Below are 27,957 nucleotides of genomic sequence, written 5' to 3'. Positions count from 1 at the left end.
GACCAACGTGAAGGCCAGTCACTTACAAAGGATTCCCCTGCAGGGCATTACTCTGACTCCAAACACATAAAGACACATTATTCTCAAGTCTGTAGGGGAAACTAAATATGTTGTTAGAGATCACATATAAAAGACAACGTTCTTTGCTTCCTTCCATCTTCAACACACACACACTTCCTTCCCTCTTCCCCAGCCAAAAGGGCCATTCATTGTGTCATCTCTAGGTTGGTGGCTGATGATTGCATGGATGATGCCATAATAGGGTGATAATTGGAGGAACAAATCGCTGTCCGTTCAGCTTTCTGAACCGCTGACTGACTAATGACAGAGGCTGTTACCTTCTCCTTGTTCTTTCCATGGCTCACCAAACAGACCCAACCCACGACTGGCAACACCAGCAGATGACAGACGGTGTTCGGCAAGGCTTAGCAATGATGGCCCAGAGCCAAGCAAGAACAGCAACATCTCAGGCCAGAAACGTCAGGTTATCCCAGCCTCAAAGACCACTAGTTACTCAGGCCGTCTCACCTGCAGAGTGCGGACATCGCTTTACGAAGACCACAACCTCACAGACCAATGGCACAAAGTTAAGTCAATTTGCCATGGCAACAACGTAGCCCCCCAACCGCTCCAGCCAATCATGGCCCATCTGTCACTGGCAACAGCCAATGGTGTACGGCGGGGCCATGTGACCGTCCATCTGTGTGACACCAGCACTGTTCATCACACACCATCTGCCCACCTGCGTCAGCCCATCCTGTACCTCGGACCGCCTCAAAAACCCTGCACCAATTCTGCCCCAGCCGTGCTGAAGAAACGGACCTGCAAATCCACTGGCTGAGTCTGCCGACAGACTCTTCGGCAGATCAATCACTGACTATCAAATACAGTAGGCTAGAGTCGTAGTCAACTGATCTGTGTTGTTTTGAAATCCCAAACGTGTTCCCCCGAGTAACTGGGATCAAGGAGAGCAAATTATACGCGCATCAATACATGTCGGTTTGTCGGCACGTCAACCACAAAGCTACCGCAATGCATCCGGGCGCTTCAGCTGGAACCAGGGGAAGTCACGCCACCTGTGCCAGCTACTACGGCTGATTTCACACGATGTGGATCCCTCATCATGGCGGTTTCCATCACTCATGACAAATGCAACATCCTCTACGTCTGTCCACGGCTGGCGGGCCACGGCAGTAGCCTTTGTGCCGACAAGACAGCTGGTCATGCGTGTTCAGGATCGTGCACAGTCCTGGCCGTGCCAACCTCCGAACACCGGCGAGGTAGCTGGCACCGTTTGAACCCTCTCTCCGCCAGCCGTCCTCCTGCCTGTGTGCATGACTCCACCGGATCACATGTCTCCTCCAGGCCCGCCACTGCTGGGCAAACTGTCGGTTGCAACAACACATGACATGCAATCAGACCCGAGCCCCGTGCCAAGAAGTGGGGCGGCGAATTGTCAGCTGATGAAAGACTGGAATAACGTGTGTTTTGAGTTTTCCCTGGGACCATGGGGAGAGTAGGAGCCGGGTTTTCCCTGCTGCTCCGTGGAGGCATCCTGAGATACACAGTAATGGATTCTCCCCGGTAATGAAACAGTATTCCGGCTGCAGAAAGAGGAGGGGAGCTACCTGAAAGACTTTCCCACAGTGCAGTGTTGGAGATTAGGGAGGAAGGGGGGGGGGGGGGGGGTGAGAGATAAAAGAGCCAGGGAGAGAGGGAGGACAGTATGGAGAGCGAAGAGATTAGGTATGTTCCAAGACAAATGGACAGACGGACAGAAACGGGAAGAGTCTGGTGGAGAGGAAGGTAAGGGTCAGGCATGGGATGAAGGGTAGGGACGAGGGCGGGCTCTCTCTCGCTGTCGTTTTGTGTTTGTGACATCCACTCGGCTTAAGACCCTCTCTCAGAGCCGTGGCGAATTGCGGCGTTCCGAGTAACCCAATTCCATCCACATTTGAACAGACTTTACATTACTGTCTAACTTTCACAGGCAGCTTGTTTTTTTTGCTAGGTTGCCATGGCGGTGGACAATAACAGTGCAGAACAGTACGGACCACGCTGGGTTTTGGAAGCCCTCCCTGGCTGTACCCCGTCACCCTCCACCCCCTCACACCCTCTGTGTCTCCCCGGACCCTTGGCCTCTTCTCCTCAGAGTACATCTGACCACTCTCCATCCAGCAGCATGGCGGACAACACTGGCCCACTGTGGCCACTACAGCACACTGCTCAACACAACACTGTTGTCCCTGTCCAAAGTCCTCCTGGTCGTGTTGAAGATCAAGACGATACTTGACGATATCAGCTGCCACTGTGCTGACGCCTCCTCCCTCCCATGTGTTGTCCCTGTCCTTGTCCACCTGGTCATGCTACCGACCTGGACTAAGTTTAAATAGACTCTGCCCACATGCATTTATTAATTATTACAATTTGTACAATTAATATGTTCACCCGGCACAGCCAGAAGAGGACTGGTCACCCCTCTGAGCCTGGGTCCTCTCTAGGTTTCTTCCTAAATTTAAAGCACTTTGTGAAAACTGCTGATGTAAAAAGGGCTTTATAAATAAATTTGATTGATTGATTGACAGGCAACCACAAAAAGCCTCTTTGTTACTCTCCCAGTCTCTCAGACCGTCAGTCAGCCAGACATTCAGCCAGCCAGTCTCTCAGACCGTCAGTCAGTCAGCCAGACATTCAGCCAGCCAGTCTCTCAGACAGTCAGTCAGTCAGCCAGGCATTCAGCCAGCCAGTCTCAAAGTCTGCTAGTCAGTTAGTCAGCTGGCTGGCTCATCAGTAAGTCAGTCAGTCAACCAGTCAGTCAGTCTGTTAGCAAGTCCGACAATTAGTCACTCACTTTTTTTATGTTCAGAAATGCTGCTAACAAGCTAAATAGCTGCAGTAAGAATACATACAAATACAATACATACAAATATGTACATTTGTTGTCTCTTGTCTACGTAACACCGTGTTCTTCAGCACTTTTCCGATGGGGGCCCGTTTGGTCGATCAGTTTGAGGGACGCCACCAGACAAAATAATGCAACACTTAATGCAATGGCGGACGCATCAAGGGACGCACAGACCACCAGGGTCCATCCGCGGCCCGCGGGCCTTGCAATGAACAACACTAATAATGTCTAAACAAAACGATTTTAGTCTGGGGGCCGTAATGTAGACGTCAGTGTTGCTTACCTCCTCTCGTTGTCATCCAGGTGAGCAAACAGCACGTTCTTGGAGATGGCCTTGGCCAGAGCGGTCATTGTCTTGTAGTCCTTAGGAATCACCTGAGGAGAAATCAACATGTTTTCTCAGGCAGGAATCACACTACATCAACTGCATCAGAGACAACAGAATTACAGGGAATGAACTACATTCATGGAATTAAAGTCAATACTTCAACTCAGCGTTTTTTAAAACCAGGTCACCATACCGACACCAGTCAGTGAAGTAATGCATGCTGGCCTACTACTTAGAGGTTGGCACATGCATGTCATTGGTTTCCCACTTTGATGCTTACAAGCTGTGTAGAACACATTAAGGGGGAACTGTGATTGCAAAATCACAAATTAAAGCAAAGTTTGTCTTTTCGCAGAGTTTTTCTTGAACATCCCTAAACCATTTTGATGCATTGGAGTCACTATAAACCATGGAGCAAAATCCTTTCAGATACACATTTTCTTTACCTAGTTTTACATTGTTGTGTTAATTAACATAATAGGAGGAGCTTAAGGACAAATTGTGTCTTTTATCACATAATTGTTTCCAATAGCCCCAATGAAACTGCTTGATGGATCATTTTTTGACTAGATTAAAACAATTCATCGTACTGTTGAAAGAAAACTTAAGATAAAATGTTTAAAAAAAGTTATGTAATGCAAGTGGTCCCAAGAGAAAGGAGGCCATAACTTTCCCGTCCCTTAATAAAAATATGTTTTAGAAAAGCAGTTCTAAACATTGTATGCCTATTTGTCATGTTGTTTATCTTTGACTAAAAAGTATAAAAAATGCCTAAGATAGGGCCAGTTGAAAAGAAAACATGGGAGCCTTGTAAGTTAACTTTCTATGAAGCAACATACATGGGCATAAATCAAAACAGCTGAATGCAGACATAAAAGCAGAGTTGGGTACATTTTGAACCCTCGTGTCTTTACATAATTGAATGTACCTCATCTGTTTTACTCAGTTCAGTGTGTGTTTGTGTGTGTGTGTGTGTGTGTGTGTGTGTGTGAAGCTCAGCCCAGCCCTTTGAGTTCACAAGGCCGTATGCTCATTCATAAAACATGAATTTTCATGTCTGAACCAAAGGACTGTGTGGTGGGATGAGGTGGCTGGCCACATTTCTTCAGAGCCCACTACAAAGACTAGTGCCTCTCTATCTAACATGATATTCTAGGGAGGGAAACACAAAGCTCTAAAATGTGCAGATGGGTTTCTATGGAGATTGAGGGGAGAAGAGTCAAAGAATAAGACAGACTAGAAGAGAGAGAATAAGAAAGAGAGCAAGAGAAGCCAGACAGAGGTCATTATCTATTTTAGCTTTCCTTATTTTCCCACTAGCTTCGGCAATGTAAACAAACGTTTCCCGTGCAAATAAATCCCATTCAAATGAAAACTGAATTGCGAGAGAGACACAAAAATGAAAGGAAAGAAAAACAGAAAGAGAAAAGTCTTTCATGGGAGCCACAGTCAGTAAGTTGTAATTAACCTACAGCAACAGATGGCTCGGCGTGAAGAGAACCACAGCTACGACAAGAGCTGTAGTGGTACTGGAACAGCAGCAAGATGGCTGAAACCTTCATGATGCCACAGCCATTTAGACTCTCTGTATGGGTAGTGGGGTGAAGATTGGCCTTACAGACAATAAAGACTAACCACTTTAAAGCAAGGAAGGTCACAACAGAGAGGATGGAGAGGAAGAGGATGTAGCCCGTTTAAGGGTATGTGAGGATGGGGAGGAAGAGCATTGAGTTTGGCGGAGAGAGATAGAAGCTGAGAGGGCAAAGCCGTTGTAGAGACCTGTATTTCACAGAGCTTCTCCATTTGGACACTTGGTCAAAACCAAGTTCACACAGTGCAAAGCCCAGCCACACACAACACACAAACAGAAAGGCTGTGGCGTCAACACACACACATGAAACATTAGGATATCTTGCTAATCAACTAAGATTGGTCACATCAATTGTCAATGGAACACATATTGCTGGGGAAGGAAGAACAACTATCAAAAACCTTTAGCTACCAAAACTCCCTCATTATTGTTCTTAAACAGGCCATCAGGTCATTGGTGTTTATAGAGCCTGTGTTGTTATCAGGTTATTGGTGTTTATAGAGACTGTGTTGTTATCAGGTCATTAGTGTTTACAGTGCCTGTGTTGTTATCAGGTCATTGGTGTTTATAAAGCCTGTGTTTTTATCAGGCCATTGGTGTTTATAGAGCCTGTGTTGTCATCAGGTTATTGGTGTTTATAGAGACTGTGTTGTTATCAGGTCATTGGTGTTTATAGAGCCTGTGTTGTTATCAGGTCATTGGTGTTTATAGAGACTGTGTTGTGATCAGATTCATTGTCTCCCTCCAGAACTTCGGAGCTACCAGACCAAGGTTCAAATACCATTTGAAATGTTGCTTGCTAAGGCCTGTCTGAAAAGTCAGGTTGGCAGGGTCAGTCATTTAGAGTTTTCTATTACAACTCGTTTCCAAAAAAGTTGCTGCGTAAAATGCTAATAAAAAATAATGCAATGATGTGCACATAATTTAATCCTTTTATTTAATTGACAATAGTACAATGACAACCTATCAAATGTTGAAACTGAGACATTCTATTGTTTTGGAAAAATATATGCCCATTTTGAATTGTCAACAACATGTTTCAAGAAAGTTTACCACTATGTTGCATAATCTCTTCTTGGTTTTCCCATTATTTTTCCCATTCTTGCTTGATATAGGATTTCAGCTGTTCAACAGTTCAGGGTCTTCTTTGTAGTATTTTTCTTTTCATAATGCGCCAAATGTTTTTTTATTTTTATGAGTGACAAGTCTGGACTGCATGCAGGCCAGTTTAGCACCTGGACTCTTTTACTAAGCAGCCATGCTGTTGTAATACGGGCAGAATGTGGTTTGGCATTGTCTTGCTGAAATAAACAAGGCATTTCCTGAAAAAGATGTAATCTGGTTGGCAGCATATGTGACTCCAAAACCTGTATATTGTTCAGCATTAATGGTGGGTTCACAGATGTGCAAGTTCCTGTGTGTCGTAGAGAAAGGTTTCACTGACAATGGCTCTGCAGTCACTCATAGTTTTTTGCTTATTACTGTTTATATTGTTTATATTTTTGTTCATCCTGCACTGTCACTCATACAGTATGATCGACTAGCAATTTTGGAAATTCGTTCATCGCTGAATACGGACCTTTACACGACTTACCGGAGCGCTTGCCACCGAACTGTTAACCAATACACGGACGGAGGAAAAAGAAGAGAGGCAAATGTGCCTATCCTATGCAGATCTCGGACAAGACACTGCAATCCGCAATTACAGAGCATTTTACTCACAAATGTTCAATCCCTGGACAATAAAAGGGACAAACAACACGTATGGATTAACTTTCAGCGGGACGTTGCAAACTGTTGTGTGTCGGCGTTGATTGAGACCTGGCTGGACCCTATGGTGCCTGACTCGGCCATCACCCCTGCTGGTTTTTCCATCTACCGACAGGACAGAACGTCAGAGTCAGGTAAAAGTAAGGGCAGAGGGGTCTGCATTATGGTTAACTCTCGCTGGGGCCCGGATGTTGCAGTACTCTCAACACACTGTTCACCAGACCTGAAGCTACTAACTGTAAAAGTATGGTCCTTCTACCTTCGGTGGAAATTCAGCTCCACTATAATCACAATCACAATCCGCAGGTAGATAAAATGGTTGCTGGAGGACCTATACAGAGTAATATATGGACAAGAGGACACTAACCCTACAGCAGCTTTCATTGTTTTTGGTGACTTCAATAGGGCAAATATGAGGAAAGTATTGCCAAAATACCACCAGCACATTAACTTTCCTTTTTTCAGACTTGTGACCATTGTCATTCACAAATACGAAATGGTTAAAAAAAACTCCCCTGCCCAGCTTTTGGTAAGGCGGATCCCGTCGATTCTGCTCCTCCCATCCTATAAACAATGCCTAAAACAGGATAAACCGTGTTTTCGTTCAGTGAGAAATGACTCCCCAGGACGGCTTTGAAGCAACAGACTGGCAGATGGTCTGTGATGCAGCTGCAGCTGGGGGATGCTGATGAATACACAGACTCTGTCTCAGCATGTATCTCCAAGTGTATCGATGATGTTGTCCCGAGGGGAAATGTTTGGACATTCCCCAACCAAAAGCCCTGGGTTAATGGTAATGTCCGTGCTATGCTCAGAGCACGGCCCACTGCCTATAGTTCCGGGGACCTGGATGCTCTGAGGAACTCCAGTTATGACTTACGGAAGGCTACCGGGATAAGTTGGAGTCACAGCAATGATGCCCGCCTGGCTTGCCGCCTCTCTCCCCGACTGGCTCAACTCCTTCTATGCATGGTGTGAGGCGACCAACATCATTCCTTCTGGAAGGCTTGCTGAGGACCAGGACAAATGCACTCTGTCCCTAACTGCAGCTGATGTGAGGACAGCTTTTGAACGAGTGAACACTCCAAAGACACTAGGGCCAGATGGCATTCCAGGACTTCAGGGGGACCTCAGGGGGTGCGCCAACCAGGTAGTGGAGGTTTTCACCTCTATATCCAACCTCTTCCTAACTCTGTCTACAGTCCGCACCTGCTTTAAACAGAACACCATTGTCCCTGTACCGAAGAAACCTTCCATCAACTGCCTGAATGACTACCGCCCTGCAGCACTGACCTCCATCATCATGAAATGCTTTGAGCAGCTAGTCAGAACCCACATCTGTTCAACCCTTCCTGACACCTTGGACCCCTTTCAATGTGCATACCACCCCAATAGATCTACGGACTATGCAATCGCCCTGGCGACACACGCTGCCCTCCTACCTGGAAAAAGGCAACACATACACAAGGATGCTGTTTGTGGACTACAGCTCAGCATTCAACACTATTTTGCCTTCTAAGCTTGTTCCTAAGCTCAGGATCCTGGGACTTAACACCTCCCTTTGCAATTGAATCCTTGACTTCCTAACAAGCAGACCCCAGGAGGTGAGAATGGGCAACCATACCTCCTCTGCACTGACCCACAGGGCTGCGTACTCAGCCCCCTCCTGTACTCCCTGTTCACGCATGACTGCGTGGCCACACACAGCTCAAACGTCATCCTTAAGTACGCAGACGACACAACCATCCTAGGTCTCATCTCCCACAATGATGAAACCGTTTACAGAGAGGAGGAAAAGTACCTGGCTACATGGTGCCAGGACAACAACCTCTCTCTCAAAGTCTGCAAGACTATGGTCGTGGACGTCAGGAAGTGACAGAGCGAAGAGGTCATGCCACCATACAAATCGATGGAGCTGAAGTGGAGAGTCTCTGACTATAAGTTCCTCAGTGTGTTCATCAAAGATGACCTCACTTTGTCCAGGCAAGTGAACTCGGCAGTGAAAACTGCCCAAAAAACGACTATACTTCCTGAGGAGACACAATATGTTTGGCATGTCTGAAAAGAACTCCCACCAACTTCTACAGGTGCAATATTGAGAGCATCCTCTCAGGCTGCATTACTGCCTGGTACGGCAGCTGCTCCTCTGCGGATCGCAAGTCCCTCCAGAGGTTGTTGAAGTCATTGGCTGCCATCTTCCCTCCATGCAAGGCATCTACCATACACATTGCCTTAGGAAAGCAAGGAACATCATCAAAGACTACAGCCACTCAGGCTATGGTCTGTTCACATTGCTGCCATCTTGAAGACGCTAACGGAGCAACCAGCCACACACTTCCAGACTCACAAACAGGTTTTTCCCTCAGGTCATAAGGCTCCTCAACCAGCAACATTTATCTATGATCATACTGATCACACATGAACATTCCAAATGCTCTGATGTCTTTTATGTACATTCAATGTACATTAGAATATTCATTTGTATGTACCATTCATGAGCATATTACACTTTATTTATAATATTCAATACTTCTACCCATATTGTTAATATTCCCCAGTCTACATTCTTTAAAATTGCTGCTAGTTTACATGGTTATTTACAGTATCAAACAAAAGTGAGTACACCCCTCACATTTTTGCAAATATTTTGATTATACCTTTTCATGTGACAACACTGAAGAAATGACACTACAATGTAAAGTAGTGAATGTACAATGTAAAGCATGTATATTCAAAATGTCCCCTCAAAATAACTCAACACACATCCATTAATGTCTAAACCGCTGGCATCCCCTAAGTGAAAATGTCAAAATTGGGCCCAAAGTGTCAATATTTTGTGTGGCCACCATTATTTTCCAGCACTGCCTTAACCCTCTTGGGCATGGAGTTCACCAGAACTTCACAGGTTGCCACTGGAGTCCTTGTCCACTCCTCCATGACGACATCATTGGAAGTTAGATCTTGCGCTCCTCCACCTTCCGTTTGAGGATGCCCCACAGATGCTCAATAGGGTTTAGGTCTGGAGACATGCTTGGCCAGTCCATCACCTTTACCCTCAGCTTCTTTAGCAATGCAGTGGTCGTCTTATAGGTGTGTTTGGGGTCGTTATCATGTTGGAATACTGCCCTGCGGCCCAGTCTCCGAAGGGAGGAGATTATGCTCTGCTTCAGTATGTCACAGTACATGTTGGCATTCATGGCTACCTCAATTAACTGTAGCTCCCCAGTGCCGGCAGCACTCATGCAGCCCCAGACCATGACACTCCCACCACCATGCTTGACTGTAGGCAAGACACACTTGTCTTGGTACTCCTCACCTGGTTGCCGCCACACACGCTTGACACCATCTGAACCAAATACGTTTATCTTCAGACCACAGGACATGGTTCCATGTCCTTCGTGTGCTTCTCTTTAGCAAACTGTTTGTGGGCTTTCTTGTGCATCATCTTTAGAAGAGGCTTCCTTCTGGGATGACTGCCATGCCGACAAATTTGATGCAGTGTGCGGCGTATGGTCTTATGGACGCCCCACCCCTTCAACCTCTGCAGTAATGCTGGCAGCACTCATACGTTTATTTCCCAAAGACAACCTCTAGATATGACGCTAGGCACGTGCACTCAACTTCTTTGGTCGACTATGGCGAGGCCTATTCAGAGTGGAACCTGTCCTGTTAAACTTCTGTATGGTCTTGGCCACTGTGCTGCGGCTTAGTTTCTGGGTCTAGGCAATCTTCTTATAGCCTAGGCCATCTTTATGTAGAGCAACAATTCTTTTTTTCAGATCCTCAGAGAGTTCTTTGCCATGTTGAACTTCCAGTGACCAGCATGAGGGAGTGTGAGAGCGATAACACCAAATTTAACACACCTGCTCCCCATTCACACCTGAGACCTTGTAACACTAACGAGTCACATGACACCGTGGAGGGAAAATGGCTAATTGGGTCCAATTTGGAAATGTTCACTTAGGGGTGTACTCACTTTTGTTGCCAGCGGTTTAGACATTAATTGCTGTGTGTTGAGTTATTTTGAGGGGACAGCAAATTTACACTGTTAAACAAGCTGTACACTCACTACTTTACATTTTAGCCAAGTGTCATTTCTTCAGAGTTATAATCAAACTATGTGCAAAAATGTGAGGTGTGGACTCACTTTTGTGAGATACTGTATATTTTTGCTATATTTTTGTTGTTTTATTTCTTAATTCTTACTGCGTAGATGTCGTTTGCCATGTCACAAGAATTTCATTGTTGAATGACGCTGTGTTATTTTGAAAAACTCCCCCATGCCTTGTTCAGTAATGCACGGTGCCATCACAGATGCTGGCTTTTGAACGGTGCCCTGATAACAAGCCGGATGGTCCCTTTCCTCCTTAGCCCAGAGGACGTGGCGTCTATGAGGTTTCCACATCGCCTCAGTCCATCTTAAATGAGCTTGGGCCCAGAGAAAGCGACGGCGTTTCGGGATCTTATATATGGTATCTTTGCATGGTAGAGTTTCAACTCCATTTGTGGATGCAGCAACAATCTGTGTTCACAGACAATGGTTTCTGGAAGTGTTCCTGAGCCCATGCAGTGATCGTGTCTGTTTTTAATACTTTGCTGCCTGAGGGCCCAAAAATCAACCCTTAAATTGTTACACTATTTGCCCACGCAGGCTTTCACAGAGTGGTGAACCCCGAAAGACTAATACTCTCTGGGATGCTCGTTTTATACCCAATCATGTTGCTGACCTGTTGCCAATTTAAATAATTAGTTGTGAGATGTTTCACCAGGTAATTGTTTTTAGCATTACACAACTATTCAACAATAAAATGTCTCAGTTCCAACATCCGATATGTTGTCTTTGTACTATTTTCTTTTGAATATTGGGTTTAAATCATTGCATTCAGTTTTTAATTACATTTTACACAGCGTCCCAACATTTTGGAAATAGGGCTGTAGTTTCATTGCAACACACAAGCTCACTCAAGCACATACACTGATCAGCCATAACATTGTGACCACAGACAGGTGAAGTAAATAACACTGATAATCTCATTACCATGGCACCTGTCAGTGGGTGGGATATATTAGGCAGCAAGTGAAAATGTTGTCCTCAACGTTGATGTGTTAGAAGCAGGAAAAATAGTATAAGGATCTGAGTGACTTTGACAAGGGCAAAATTGTGATGGCTAGACGACTGGGTCAGAGCATCTCCAAAACTGCAGCCCTTTTGGGGTGTTCCCGGTCTTCAGTCGTCAATATATATCAAAAGTGGTCCAAGGAAGGAAAAGCAGTGAACTGGCGACAGGGTCACGGGCGGCCAAGGCTTATTGATGTACGTGAGGAGGAAAGGCTGGCCCATGTGGTACGATCCAACAGATGAGCTACTGTATCTCAAATTGCTGAAAAAGTTTATGCTGGTACTGATATAAAGGTGTCAGAAAACACAGTGCTTCGCAGTGCAGTTTGTTGCGTACTGGGCTGCGTAGCCGTAGACCAGTCAGGGTGCCAATGCTGACCCCTGTCCACTGCCGAAAATGCCAACAATGGGCACGTGAGCATCAGAACTGGACCACGGAGCAATGGAAGAAGGTGGCCTGGTCTGATGAATCACGTTTCCTTTTACATCACGTGGATGGCCAGGTGCATGCTTGTCGCTTACCTGGAGAACACATGGCACCAGGATGCACTATGGGAAGGAGAGAAGCTGGCAGAGGCAGTGTGATGCTTTGGGCAATGTTCTGCTGGGAAACCTTGAGTCCTGCCATTCATGTGGATGTTACTTTGACACGTACCACCTACCTAAGCATTGTTCCAGACCATGTGCACCCTTTCATGGCAACGGTATTCCCTGATAACATTGGCCTCTTTCAGCAGGATAATGTGCCCTGCCACAAAGCAAAAATGGTCCAGGAATGGTTTGAGGAACATAACAACGAGTTCAAGGAGTTGACTTGGCCACCAAATTCCCCACATCTCAATCCATTGAGCATCTGTGGGATGTGGTGGACAAACAAGTCCGATCCATGGAGGCCCCACCCTCACAACTCAGAGGACTAAAATGATCTGCTGCTAACATCTTGGTCCCAGATACCACAGCACACCTTCAGAGGTCTAGTGGAGTCCCTGCCTGGACGGGACAGGGATCTATTTGTGGCAAAAGGGGAACCTACACAATATTAGGCAGGTGGTCGTACTGTTATGGCTGATCGGTGTGTACCTATATTGTAATGATTTCAAATGGTATTTGAACCCAGGTCTGCCAGCTACATATTATTGCATCTAGGAAATGCAACAGCTGTTTTCTGAAGAACACAGCCTTCAATCAAACAGCTAAACCCCTCATTTCATTTAAATCTGCTGTCAATACTCTGAATTAAGTGTGTCCGTCACACTTGTAGCTCAAGTTATGTGAAGGCATGTTTGTTATAGTCTGATTGTGTGTGTGTGTGTGGTGTGTGAATAGTGCTGCAAGAGCATGGATCACTGACTTGAACAGTTGCTTGTTAATTGGGTTATCATCCATAATAGGATCCTAAAACACACACACACGCACGCACACACACACACGCTCCAGTAGCCAGACGATTAAAGCGTGGTGACGAGGGTTCAGGCTGTAATGTCATTAACGAGCAAATAACTCTGTGTGATATTAATCACATTCTAACGAGCACAGTAATGATCTGAACAGAGGAGGGGGGGGGCTGAGTGCAGCAGACACCTTTTTCTAGATGGATTGGCTTGGGAGGCAATGGTCATCTACATGCTCAACCTCTGTGGTTATTGGGTGGTCAACTTGTGATTGGTCAGCCCCTACTGTGACAGCTTGGTCAGCATGTGATTGGTCAGCCTCTATGGTGATAGCCTGGTCAGTATTTGATTGGTCAGGCTCTGTGGTGCCTGCTTGGTCAGCATGTGATTGGTCAGCCTCAGTGGTGATTGCCTGGTCAGCGTGTGATTGGTCAGCCTCAGTGGTGATTGCCTGGTCAGCGTGTGATTGGTCAGGCTCTGTGGGGATTGCCTGTTCAGCTTGTGATTGGTCAGCCTCTCTGCGGTCCATTGCATTTCCTATTTAATTTGCACGTGTTTCAGCGTGTGTCTGACCTTGCGGACGTAGCTGACGGCGTCCTCTTCCGTATAAACCTCAGCGCTGACACCCCCGCGGCGGCGCCGGGCCTTGACCACAGGGTTGGGTGGCGGGGGGGACACCTCGTCATCATGGCTGTCCGACTGGGAGTTGGACTTCTGGCGTGCCAGGATCTGCTTGCACTCTTCCTGTAAGGGGAGGGAGGAGAGGAAGAAAAAGAAAGAGGGGGGAGACAAAGAGAAGTTTCAAAATACATGTTACAGTGAAGTGAAGTTAAAGGGACAGTGAACTTAAACAACTGTATGGTCGTGTTTGATTAACTAGTACACTGTAAATTAAATCCCAACATATTTTGCATATCAGCAAACACAGATTGAAGGAAAAGGCCTTTAATGTGGTGACAAGGAGTCTCTTGTAGAGCCAATGACATGCTTCCCCATTCCATGATTCTACAGGGAGAGACGGTAGCAAGAGGTACTAGAGCCAAGCCAATAATATAGACACAACGGCGAAATGTGTGTGTGACTGTGTGTCTGTAACTGTGTGTGTTTGTTTTAAGGCCTGCACTTATGTCTGTGCACCTGTGTGTGGGCTGGTATGTGGTGGTATCAGCGTCATTGTAATTATACATCCACTTCAACGTGTTGTTTTTGTTTATGCTGTGATAATGAGTGGAAGCACTTTGTGAATTGTGTGTGTTACAACAGCAGCCGATGACAGACAGACAGTCAGACAGACAGACAGACAGACAGACAGACAGACAGACAGACAGGCTGTGGACCAAGTGTCGCCCTAGTCCCTAGAGCACTAAAATTACCCTGAAGAACACTAGGAGGGACACCTATACCACTTCATGGGTACCACTTGGGACACACAGCTGTCTCCACTAAAGACACACACGGCTTGGGCATGAAGTGTCTCACACACACACAGACACGTAAAAACATTTGAGTAAACACACACACACACACCAGTGAACCACATCCCCTAACAACGACCTCCACTCAGAACAAATCGGACAAGATATCAGGCGGAGCTGCAGCAGAGATTCACAGGTTTCAGTAGATAGTCCTGATAATCTTGTCAGTTTACATCTCCTTGCGCTGTAGACGACCAAATACAGGTGATCTGACAAAAGACCGCTGAGAGACCCGTTTCACAGCACCACGCTGGAACACTTCGAATGATGTGGGTGTTCGGCATATTACCATATTCCCTTGGTTTGCATCTCATTACCTTAATCAGCATGACTAATTAAATAGCTCTCGTATGGACGCCAGAAGCCCCCACTTCAACCTCTTAATAATGCATCCCATCTGTCAGAAGCTTGTCATGGATGCATACAGTTATTTCCCCAAGTCCAGAATTGGAACCCACCATCCTGTCTTTTCAAGAGCCATGCTGTACCGAATGAGCTACAGAAGACCTCGGTCAAATCTGTTTAAATTGTCTATCTGTTTAAATTGTTCCAGAAGTTGGAACATCATACTGTAAAGGTAAATCTTGAAACCCATGCTGATGTAGCTGAATGCTGTAAACAAACACAGCTTTGAGCACGCACATAGACATTTGAACACACACGTACACACACACTGGTACATTACGCAGAGTCACTCCCTCAGGGAACAAAGCCAGCGGGGGAGAAAGAACGAGCGAACGCCGTCAGCAGGGTACACACACACACACGGTCACACACACACACTCACAGAACCCACATCGGCAGCATTCCTCCCCGGTGTCCACCATTCAAACCAGCCATCTGACATAATAAATCCAGACAGTATCACAACATCCCGAACAACGAGTCGTTTCTCCCAGCCTCACTTAGCGCTCCAAAACCCTCCTGTCAGCCTCGGTCCTGCCTCCCTCCACAGACACGTAGAGTAACATCGCCACCAAACACCTTCCCCCGTGGACACACCGGCCCACATGTCCGGGAGAACCAGCCGCCAGCGACGCCTCCTGCCAAGTGGAAACCCCTGAACCTAGAAAAACCTCTCCTCTCCAAGCGACTCAACTCGTCAACACAACCTCGGTCGCTCACCGCGCTCCAACCACTCGCTGACACGACACCCCCCCCCCCACCAGCCCCGGTTAGCGCCAAAAGCCGCGGAGGGAGCCGGTGTTTACCATGCCGTGGAGGGTCCGGGCCAGGTCTGCGTTGTGTCCCTCAGCCGGGCCCCCGGGATCTGCTGCTCGTCATGCGTGTCCTGGTGTCAACAACAACACCACTCCGGTCCTACAGTCCTGCCGCTACTCCACCGGGACTACTGACATCACTGTCCTGGACGCTCTGTGAAGATGCCCTCTGCCATGCTGACCAGCCCGACGGTGTGTGTGTGTGTGTGTGTCTTCAGAGAAGTTGTGGTAATAACACAGATCAAAACACAGCAGGAAGCCTCTCTCCTCATCAGCCCTGCGACACCAGGTCCCTCTCTCTCCCTCTCGATATCTTCTACGTTTCCGCTTGCGCACACACTCGCGCAATCAGGATTCTCTCGTTTTCCACATCACCATGACAACAGAGCGCTTTAGCATCCGTGACCCTCTGGTTGAGAAGCAGAATGCCAACAGCTCGTGCGCGCGCGCGCACACACACAGACACACACACCCGCACGCTCGCTCGCTCACACGAACAAATCCATCGAGTCCATTCTTTGCCAAACAAAAGCGGTTCTGTAGTGTTACCATGCAGTTCTCCTCTCTGATACTCCCGGGTGCTCCCAGAGAGGTCAGAGTGGTCTGAAACGGGCCCAGTGTCCCCAGCCCTTCGCCCAATCCACAGACACACACACACACACACAGAGGACATTGATCCAATCAGTGACGCAGTTAGGGATCCATGACATCACAGAGACCCGGCGTGTACACTGCTTGCCTATGCTCTGTCTCCTTGTCTCCGTCCTTGTCTCCGTCCACACTCACTGTACTGCATGTGTTTTCTGTTTGTTACCAGTCAGTTAGGCTATGTCCTTCCAACCACATTTCTCAATCGGCTCAGTACATCCCCACAGCATCTCAGCTCTCTATCTCTCCCTCCTTTCTCTCTCTGCGTCATTATCACCGGCCGTCTGCCAGGAGAGAGGGAGGAGAGGGGAGGGAAGGAGGAGAAGGAGGACATGGTACAGGACTGCCACTCCACACACACACACACACACACACACAATCTGACACCCACTGACACACACAGAAAGTAAAAGGCATGAACAAAAGCCGGGCATTCACTTTTGACACGACGATCCTCATTGATATTCATAGCTTTTCTGATGATCACAGATTATGGTTGAATAATGGATGCGTTTGAACGGGTTATTTGACAAGGCTCCTTTTCTGACAGTGGTATTAACTTTAATAAGGACTCACTAATTCTGTGATTCATGTGACATAGAGGAACCTGTAGGCCTTGACTGATGGCCTTAGTAGGTGCTTCAAAACCTGCCAAACAAACACTGGTGAGGTTCAACAAAAAGGAAACAAGCTTATGTTTCAGCTTTTCACTCTTCCTTTTGTAATTGTGTGGCATGGACTTCCACTCCGTGACGTCCAGCGCTGAAAGTGAGCAAACCAAAGCCCTTCTCTTTCACAGTCAGCGATATGTAGCCCAACCAAGGGACCTCCACCAGTCAACCTGACAGCCCAGTCTGCTCATCTCTCTGCACACCATTACCGAGCCACAATGAGCGCCTAGTTTCAGCTAGCACTGTGTTGCGTCAGTGTGTGTCTGGGAACTGCCTGTCCGGTGATGTGAGGGCCAGGTAGTCTGTGTGGGGCTTGGACAGGGCTGTGGGTGGTGATAACACCTGTCACTGGGGTGATGTTGGGTGAGCGAGTAGAGTCTCAACCACAACCACAGCTTAAAAGACACACTTTACGAGGAAGGGCAGACCCACTTTCTCTCCTAATTCCTGAGTCAAAGACTCTACACTCCTTTTACATGACAGGACACACAAAGAGTTCAGAGGCAATCCAGGGAGGTAAATAATACGTGGTGCCATTGGTGGACAGAGAGTACACCATTACTGTCACACCACCCACAGACAGCTAGCAGGCTAACAGAGCAGAACCAACTTGTATAGCTTTAGTTTACATCGGTGATGGACACTGTACAGGTCTGTTCAGAACAGAGGACCACACAGGGTCTCCTCAGAGGTCCTCACTCAGACCAAACCACTCTCCTTCAGAATCTCGACCGAACCACCCTGTGCCTATCCAGGACACAACCTTCTGACACACTGTACCGGGGATGAGACGCTACGCATGTCAGCCCAGAGTACCCCTGGAGTACCCCCTTATGAGTCTTAAAACACGTATGATCTCGAGTCTTACCTGCCCTGCTCAACCCCAAACGTACATACTGTGCCACCAGAAAGACACATACACTCCTTCTGACTCGGCCGACCGACAGAAATACTGTGCATTGTAAAAGCCCAATAGTCTAGGGCTTTGACAGTGATGGTGCACTCTCTGGCCACCAACGGCACCAAGTCTCTGTATTCTATTTCTAATGGGTCTAATTATTTTTCCAGTTTATCCCCTTTCGTCCTCCAACTCTTTACAGTTATTCCCTTGTCCTACTCCAAACTCCCTGTTCCATTATTCAGAGGGACAGGAGCCAAGTGAAGAAGAGGACAGGAGTGTCGAGGACATGAGTGAACAGGAAAATAGAGGGGAGGGGAGGACCGGAGTAGAGGAGATGACAGAAGCGTACAGAACCAGAGAGTAGTGGAAAGGACATTAGTGGGCAGGAGAGTGGAATACAGGAGAGCAGAGGACAGGAGAAAACAGGAGAGAAAAGGACAGGAGTAGACAGGAGAGTAGATGACAGGATAATGAAGGGAGCAATGAGCCTAACAGGGACCACCGTGGTGTCAGCCATCCAGGGGGAACCAGGGTGACCTCTCTCCCCTGAAGCATGATCCAAGGGGCTGAGGCCTGGGAAGCAGCGAGTGCATTCCTGGAGGGACTTGAAGCTGCTGCCACCAGACAAAAGGCTGGTCACCGGAGTGCCTTCAGGTAAGTGCCCTCAGACAATGATCATGACTCATCTCATGGACTGTTCCCTCGCTCTCCTCTCCAAGACCTGCAGTCTCTCTGTCTGCATGTGTTCTGTAGTTAAACAAATAGGCAATACCCATAAACACCCCCCCAGGGCAACACTAAGATGCTTGATACTCACTGTACTACCACTCAGAGGTTATCCTCTCTGGTCATGCTACATCAGACTTGGGTGGAGGTGGGAGTGGAGAGGGTAATCTAGTTTTATGGCCAATTCTCCTAGAAGCACTCTGGACTAGCCCGCTTCACACTGAGACTCATTTGACAAATTGTCAGTCAAGGGTCTTTGAAGGCCCTCCGCCTGGCCAGCCCGCCTTCTGTAATGATAAGACTTAGTAAAGATTAAGAACAATGAAAAGAGTGTAATAATTCAGCAGACTGGGAGAGAGACAGAGGAAAGATATTCCCTTGGAAAGGAGGTGATTTGGTGTGCAGTGTTAAGAACAGATAGAAAACAGGTACCTCCTAACACACAACAATATAAGGAATCGCTGACTCACACAATGACATCTGTACATAAACTAAATGCACCTGTGTGACTTTTTGGTTTTCTTACACCACATTTGACTGTCCAATTATATCCAATTTGTGCTTCATCGCAGCAGCACCCAACAGACTCAGGACAGTCGATGTTGAGACATGTCTTCCGAAGCACATCCAATGTGGTTCCTGTTCTTATAAAGCTGCTTGCTCAACTAGGACGTCTAGAACCGTAAAACTTCTGCACCGGAAGGGATGTAATCTCCGGCCATACACTTCAATTGAGCTTGCAGGTGCCCTACAAACAAGCAAGATTTCTGGCTCTCACAGACCTGTAACTTCTTAAGAGGCTTCTCTGTCCTCCACTCGTTACCTGTATTAATGGCACCTGTTTGAACTTGTTATCGGTATAAAAGACACCTGTCCACAACCTCAAACAGTCACACTCCAAACTCCACTATGGCCAAGACCAAAGAGCTGTCAAAGGACACCAGAAACAAAATTGTAGACCTGCACCAGGCTGGGAAGACTGAATCTGCAATAGGTAAGCAGCTTGGTGTGAAGAAATCAATTATAAGAAAATAGAAGACATACAAGACCACTGATAATCTCCCATGATCCGGGGCTCCACGCAGGTTCTCACCCCGTGGGGTCAAAATTATCACAAGAACGGTGAGTAAAAATCCCAGAACCACACGGGGGGACCTAGTGAATGACCTGCAGAGAGCTGGCATCAAAGTAACAAAGGCTACCATCAGTAACACAATACGCCGCCAGGGAATCAAATCCTGCAGTGCCAGACATGTCCCCCTGCTTAAGCTAGTACGTGTCCAGGCCCGTCTGAGGTTTGCTAAAGAGCATTTGGATGGTCCAGAAGAGGATTGGGAGAATGACATGCTTCGTAAGAAGCATTTCAAGGTCCTGGAGTGGCCTAGCCAGTCACCAGATCTCAACCCCATAGAAAATCTTTGGAGGGAGTTGAAAGTCCGTGTTTCCCAGCGACAGCCCCAAAACATCACTGCTCTAGAGGACATCTGCATGGTGGAATGGGCCAAAATACCAGAAACAGTGTGTGAAAATCTTGTAGTATCTTGTAGAGTATATAACAAAGTATTGAGATGAACTTTTGTTATTGACAAATACTTATTTTCCACCATAATTTACCAATAAATTCATAAAAAATCCTACAATGTGATTTTCTGGATTTTATTTTGTCTCTCATAGTTGAAGTGTACCTATGATGAAAATTAAAGGCCTCTCATCTTTTTAAGAGGGAGAACTTGCACAATTGGTGGCTGACTAAATACTTTTTTGCCCCACTGTAGGTTATTGTGAGGGAGTGACTTTACCCAGTGTGAACTGTACATAAACCATTCCTGTACATAAACCAAACGTGTGAATCCCTATAACAGTGCATTTTCCCTCCCCCCTTTGAGGTATTCAGAGATTAAAAATGCAGTAATTAGAACACAGCCACAGGCTATATTATCTGAAAAACTATTTCAAATTTTATAAGCCTTTCCCTTCACAAAAGGCCCAGAAGAAGCTAGAGAGACCATATCACCTCACTAATTTCCTTTCTCGTCTGCATTGATGAGGTCACTTGTAGTCTCGATTGGCCATAAAAAGTTAATGTCACAGCTGTTTTTAGGTCTCTATAATTTTACAGATTTTCAGCTAAGACTATTTTACATTTCAAGTACCCTCCCTCAAATGCCTGTATCAGGATTGCTGCTTGTTAAGCTCCGCCCCCGGTGACACAATAAACCAGGTTTGATTTCTGTCTGATCAAAGAAATCATGAGAGGCTTGACATTTTGACAATTTTCATTTTCACCTGTTTCTACTATTTCTGGACAATCAGAATTGAGGCTTGTATTTCAAATACCCATTTTCAGTATATGATTTTGCCATGAGACGTCAATGAGGCTAGTTCACTTGTGATCCATTGAGAACAACGTCACCTATTGGAAGAGAGTCCTCTCTTCGGTCTGCCTCCCACAGCTCACCGCTTGGGATGTTGAACACAGTCGAACACACACAGACTGTTCTCAATCCTTCCTAAATCCTAATTACTGACCTTGGATGGTTCAACCACAGTTCAACCACCACACCAGCCATAGAGGGACATCGGATATTGCTTCAAACAGCAGCTGGCTGGCCCAGCAGTCTCAGCCCGTTTCATCTCTCTGGGCAAAAATTAGAAAGCCAGTGGGAATTCTTGTGGACAGAGAGTGACTGTGAAGTACGAACAAACATAGGAATGGGAAATCTGGTAGAAATGAAAAGAGAGAGTGAGAGCGAGCAAGAGAGAGAGAGAGAGAGAGAGAGAGAGAGAGAGAGAGAGAGAGAGCGAGAGAGAGAGAGAGAGAAAGGAATATCGCTATGCGTGGAAGGATGGAAAATAAAAGAAAGGGCAAAACCATTACACCATCAGAGGACAGAATGGATGGTGGGATGAATAATGGAAAGAGAGAGGGAGGGAATGAGGAGTGTGTTAGGAGACGGTGTCTGTCTTACATAAGACAGGCCTTTAAAAATACACCCATCCACAGACAGACGGGGCTTCTTCACCGCTCTGCTTACCAACGCTGCTCTGCGTCTCTCTTCCCTCACTCTCCCAGTGCAGCCGACTGGGTGTCAGCGGTCCTGAGATGGGTCGAACTCCATCGACAAACTCACTAATTAAACTTAATGTTGAAATCGGCACGCCACTAACACAGATGGAATCGGATGTTTCATCGGATGCGTGAAGCGTGTACCCCCACTACCAAAAATGGACATGACAGGAAGCCTGATGGAGGGCAGCAGGACTGGGCTGCTATTCTGACATGTGAATGCAGATTTCGGTTCCCAAAATTAGAATGTCCGCAACATAGTGGATGTCAGCTCTGAAAACCTTCCTGTAGCCCGTTTGTTTCATGGCGGTCTTTTTCGGGGAGCGCACAGAGCAAACAGAGTTACGCACACGTGCACGTCACAAAGTAGGCGGTGCCTAACAGAAATACGCAAACACATGCTCTGGCTGCTGTGTGTTTTCCCTGCCTGTGGGCTTTTCTTATCACCCAAGCAATAAAAGACATCAGCCAGACCGCAGATACATTTATTTAGAAGAAGGTGTATAGGTGTACATACATTGGAACCACAGCCATATTCTGCACAACATCATCCATCTTACAGTTATTTGGATCCCCCTGTTTCCTTGCCTTTATGACTGCTCCAACCCCCAACGCCCCCAGGTCAATTTCAGAGAGGCACTACCCACTGTTCTGTTGATGGGAACCCAGAGAGCTGCAGGCTCCAGGACTCATGACGGCCCAGGTGATCAACTGACTATCTCCTGCAGGGCCAGCCAAACCCTGTCTCTGGGTACCTCCATAGTATAGAGAGCCAGATGGGAAAAGAGAGAGGGGAAGAGATATAGAAAGAGAGAGAGGGGGAGAAAAAGATCGGGATGGGGGGGTGGGATGGGGGGGGTGTATAAAGGGGGTGGGTAGCGAGAAGTGGGGAGAGAGAGATAAGGAGAGAGGGGGGTAGAGTGAGATAGGGAAAACCGAGAGGAGAGAAAGAGAGAGAACAGAGAGATAAAGGCAGCCAGGAGGCTCACTGACTCTATGACGCACAACAGGGACCTGAGGCGAGCAGGCCTGGTGAGGGAGACTGTGTGGATGACATCCTGTGCAGGGAAACATGTCTGAGCCGTGGGTGGGTGTGTGTTTCAGCAGACGCACACACCGGCCACCTCAGAGGTCTGGAAAAGCATCTTCGTTCCATTATCCCCCTAATTCCCTGCATGGTTTTCTGAGTAGACACAGCAAGGACAGCCACAATCACGGGATCCACCTCCACTCTGTTTGACTGGAGCGCTCCAAAATGGCTGATCTGCCGTTAGAAGCCACTGAACCAGAGCTGCTTGTCTCCGGACCGGAACCAGAAGTGTGTCGGTCACGGGCCTGCTTCTACTTACCCACAGTAAGAGCAGCTACGAAGAAGCCATAGAGAGCCAGAGACTGACCACACACAGATACAGGGAAATGGATATATACACACATTCAGGGAGGGAAAGCTGTGCTGGAAAGTACTCACGCACACACACGCACGCACGCACCCACACACGCACACACACCTTTGGAATATAGCCCAAATAAATTACAGTGAGTATAAAAGTCTTACTTTCTGTTGCATTACAGCCATAAATCTAAATACATAAAATCTTACTTTTTCCTGCATCATTTAACCCACAACATCAAAGCGATCTTTTTTTAATTTTAATTACTTTTTTTTATTAAAACAGTAAAATACACTTTTAGAAGCCCATTATTCTGGAAGGGGTTACAAAGCCATTTCCAATCAATTCGAAGTATATAATTTTACTGTCTGACAGGTCACTTAACATTCCAGACCGACTGGCTATCTACAGAAGTCATGTCAACCCACCAACTTCAGCCCAAGAGCTGACTGAAAGATGCTAACAGAAGTATCTAACAACCTCATGGTAACATCAAGAGGTCTACATGCCTCTCTTGCCACACTCCTCTCTTGCCACAATCAATGTTGAAGTGCATGAGTCAACTGTGAAAAAGACACTGCACAAACCTGGCCTGCATTCGAGGTCAGTTAGGAAAAAGCCTCTGCTCACAAAAAAGAAAAGACGCAACTGACGTTTAACTGGGTAAAGACCAAAATTACAGGAACAATGCACCCCGGACAGGGGTTCAAAGATGGGAGTTGTTTGACCACAATGCCAGATGCCATGTTATGTGAAAAATAAACACTTCCTTTGAACAAAAGAACCTCACACCAACTGTAGAGCATGGAGGTGGTGGCATTATGGTTTGGGGCTGCTTTGCTGCCTTAGAGCCTGGTCAACTTGCCATTATTGATTCAACCGCTAATTTCATTCTGTACCAGAGAGTTCTTCAGGGGAATGTGAACCAAACATGGATCTTACAACAGGACAATAACCCAAAATACACAAGCAAAGCTACAAAAGAATGGCTCTAAAATAAGAAATGGAGGGTGATGGAACGGCAGAGTCAAAGCCCAGATCTCAATCCAATTGACAAGCTGTGGCGGGACTTGAAGCGGGCTGTGCATGTTAGAAAGCCCTCTAAAATGACATGGTTGAAAAGTTCTGTGAGTTTGGAATGACTCCTCCAAGTCGATGTAAGAGACTGATAGTTACAAGAAAAGGCTACAATTCAGCCAAAGGGGCTAAACTAGCTATTGATGCTTATTTTTTCTGCACCAAGAAAATTCATTTATGTTGATTTCAGAGTAAAAAATGACTGAGAAGTACAATCTTTCAGTGTCATTTGATAAATTAGGTTACATAAATCTGTCAACAGTGTTGAAGTGAAGATTACATATCCATATGTCCAAATATGGTGATTTATTTATCCTCCATATACTGTAGTTAAAATAGTGCACTTCGTAGGAAATAGAGGTTGATTAGGATTCAGCCCTGGCTGCACACAGGGTTTATAAGAGTGTCTAGTACTGCGGCATAGACCATCAATAAACAGCATTAAAATGCATGAATGAGTCTGGATGAAAGGGAATGAATGATGCCAAGCAGTTATCTTAGGAAGCCCTCCCAATGTCAGCCAGGGAGCTGAGCAGCCGCATAGAAACAGATGCAGATCCAACCACTCCCACTGTGTTAGCTGTGTGTCGTGTGGTTGAGTGTGTATGAAAAACTGAAAAAGATACTGTGTAGTTGCCTAGGGTGGTCCAGCGTTTTAAGCTGCTGCCTCCGGACCCGCGATAACCAACCAGTAAAGAAGCTAAACTGACGTCAGTGTAATTATGCATATTTGTATTTGATTGGCTGATGCAGAAGACTAGGCGGAGTTGTTGAAACCGGGGTGGACCTGTAAAGTAACAGCACCTCCCAGGAACATTCCAGGGAACCTTTGTCCTTTCTGCCTCGTATTGACTGAAGGAGAATTAGGAGATTTCATAGAAGACATCACTGCATTAGCTGTCATCAGTGGAATTATGGACAGTGGTATCTAGGTGAAATACCTATTTGCGCCTACAAGGATAGGAATGTATTGTAGACTTTCTTAATTCCTAAAGTGAGGACAGCTATCCTTAAAGTAGGTTCAGAGGGAGTCCAACAAGTGGGATGATAAGGGCATCAACTTTGTACAGGCTAAATCAAAACACAACCTTGGAAATAAAGACATGCTAAAGCAGGTAAATGCAGTACCATTCAAAAGTTTGGGGTCATTTAGAAACATCCTTGTTTTCAAAAGAAAAGCACATTTTTGTCAACTAAAATAACATAAAATGTATCAGACATACATTGTAGACTTTGTTAAAGTTGTAAATGGTTGATTTTTTAATAAAACATCTTCATAGAGTTTACAGAGACCCATTATCAGCAACCATCAGTCCTGCGTTCCAATGGCATGTTTTCTTTGCTGATCCAATTTTAAAGGCTAATTGATCATTAGAAAACCCTTCTGCAATTGCGTTATCACAGTTAAAAAAAGTTGTGCTGATTAAGAAAGCAGTAAAACTGGCCTTTGGACAAGTAGAGCATCAGGAGCATCAAGAATTGTGGGTTCGGTTACAGCCTCAAAATGGCCAAAAATAAAATGATCAGTCTATTCAGAATAGAAAGAGGAGTGGGAGGCCCCGGTGCACAACTGAGCAAGACGACAAATAAATTAGTGTCTAGTTTGAGAAACTGATGCCTCACAGGTCCTCAACTGGCAGCTTCATTAAATTGTACCCACAAAACACCAGTCTCAATTTTGACAGTGAAGAGGCGACTCTGGGATGCTGGCATTCTAGGCAGAGTCAAAGAAAAATATATGTCTCAGACTGGCCAATAAAATGAAAAGATTTGATGGGCAAAAGGACACAGTCACTGGACAAAGGAAGATTAGAAAAAACTGTTATGGTCAGACAAATCTAAGTTTCAGGTGTCTGGATCACAAAGAAGATTTATGAGATGCAGACCAAATGTTAAGATGCTGGAGGAGTGCTTGACACTGTCAAGCATGGTGGAGGCAATGTGGGGGTCTGGAGGTGCTTTGGTGGTGGTAAAGTGGGAGATTTGTACAGGGTAAAAGGGATCTTGAAGAAGGAAGGCTATCACTCATTTTGCATCACCATGCCATACCCTGGGGATGGCACTTGATTGGAACCAATTTCCTCCTACAACAGGACAATGACCCAAAGCACAGCTCCAAACTATGCAAGAACTATTTTAGTTCTTGCATAACTATTTTCAAATTCATTTCATGTATGTTTTCGTGGAAAACAAGGATATTTCTAAGTAACCCCAAACCTTTGAACAGTAGTGTATTTAGGTCTAAACTTTGTCATCATCATTATCATCAAATTCAATGTATATGGAAATGTTGTCATTAATGTAGCAAAATGTATTAACATGCTTTACAGACTACTAAAACATGAAAACAGATTTTAGGTAAGATTTCTTTCAATGATGTATGGTACACTGAAAGTGTAAGTTGTGTGTGTGTGAAATTGCAGCCTTTAATTGCAGCCCTATTTAACAAAATACTTTCTGACCAGGACCGATACAGTAAATTAAATATGGTTCTATTAGATATTTAAAGTCAATGGGCAGAGGGAGAACCATTAGAGGAGAAAAGTTTAGAGGACTACTGAATGCAGAGCTGGAGGCTATCCATTCTCCGGTTGCCTAGGTAACCCCTTGAAATGGTGTGAGGGGAAAAAAGTAGAATAACACCCTGATAGACGTCATCAACTACTGTTGGAGGACAGCTGGAGAGAAAAATAAATGAAGTGATAGATAAAGAGAATACCCTCCTGTGTGATGTGTGTGGGTGGGTGGAAGAGGTAGCAAACAATTGTGAGACAGATTTAACACGAGAGAGAAAGAAATCACAGGGAGGAGTCTGGAAACACAGACCAAGCTCAAAACTCCAGATTACTTGACCCTTTAGTAGAATTCAGATTTAATCCTAAAACACAAACCCCAAACTTACTGATGTTCAAGCCAATAAGCCTCTTAACCAACGAGAACATCCATTCTGCATCATTTTAAGGTCATCTACATGAATGGCGTACAGAGAATCAAGTGTTCCATCCAGATATACACACACCAATAACTCCCCACAAAGCAGCCTACCCAATACTGTACTAAAACTCACCCCAAACAATGATTAGACCCCACAATGTGGTTGGAACAATTCGTTACTAACCTTATCAATCCCAGTCTTAAAGGCTCTGTGGGTCAGCAGCAGGAATGAACTGGGCTGTATTGTCCAAGCGGCAGCAGGTATTCCCCCTCCTCCAAGGCTCCACACTGGAGTAGTTCTACTGAGAACAGACACACCACTGGGAACCTCTACGGGCCATTCAACCCTCAGACACTACAATACAGTACTACACTAGGAGGAGGACTGGCCAGCTAGCTATGTAAGAAAATACAACATTGATTATTAGGCATGTGGATTATTTTTTATGAACTGTTAGCTACAATGCCAAGTCAGTTAGCCATTATCCAGTTAGCTGCTAAGGCTATCTAATGTCATAAATAAATGTATTCTGCTACTCCCCATGTAGACGCTAGGGGGCATTCTCCTTAATCGCAAGACAAGATAATCCATGATAATCGTCTACAATCTCATAAAGAAGCCAGTCAGATTATCTGTAAGCATAAAACATGATCGATTGGCAGCATCTTCAATGTCGCCACAGTTGTTGTCACAGTTAAACACATGGTACTGTAGTCCAAGTAATCCGATTAGCATTCCACTT

At 45.9% G+C, this 27,957-nt stretch overlaps 1 protein-coding gene across 2 annotated transcripts in view; it reads right to left on the bottom strand.

The window, feature by feature from the left end:
• Positions 1–27,957, bottom strand: part of prkar1b (protein kinase, cAMP-dependent, regulatory, type I, beta) — a 97,516-nt gene that overhangs the window by 63,999 nt on the left and 5,560 nt on the right. Inside the window, exons 1-3 of one of the 2 annotated variants that reach the window (XM_010889452.4) lie at positions 15,791–16,388; positions 13,678–13,848; positions 3,189–3,280 (exon numbers count right to left, since the gene is read on the bottom strand). In XM_010889452.4, coding sequence (XP_010887754.1) covers positions 3,189–3,280; positions 13,678–13,848; positions 15,791–15,793 — 266 coding nt within the window. In that variant the 5' untranslated portion in view covers positions 15,794–16,388. Of the gene's footprint in view, positions 1–3,188; positions 3,281–13,677; positions 13,849–15,790; positions 16,389–27,957 lie in introns of those variants that run through there. The other variant, XM_010889451.4, reaches the window with a different exon arrangement.

Source organism: Esox lucius, chromosome 11 (assembly GCF_011004845.1).
Source record: "Esox lucius isolate fEsoLuc1 chromosome 11, fEsoLuc1.pri, whole genome shotgun sequence".
NCBI lineage: Eukaryota > Metazoa > Chordata > Actinopteri > Esociformes > Esocidae > Esox > Esox lucius.
The sequence above is the reverse complement of the archived record's forward strand: the minus strand, read 5'-3'. Positions and strand labels throughout refer to the sequence as shown.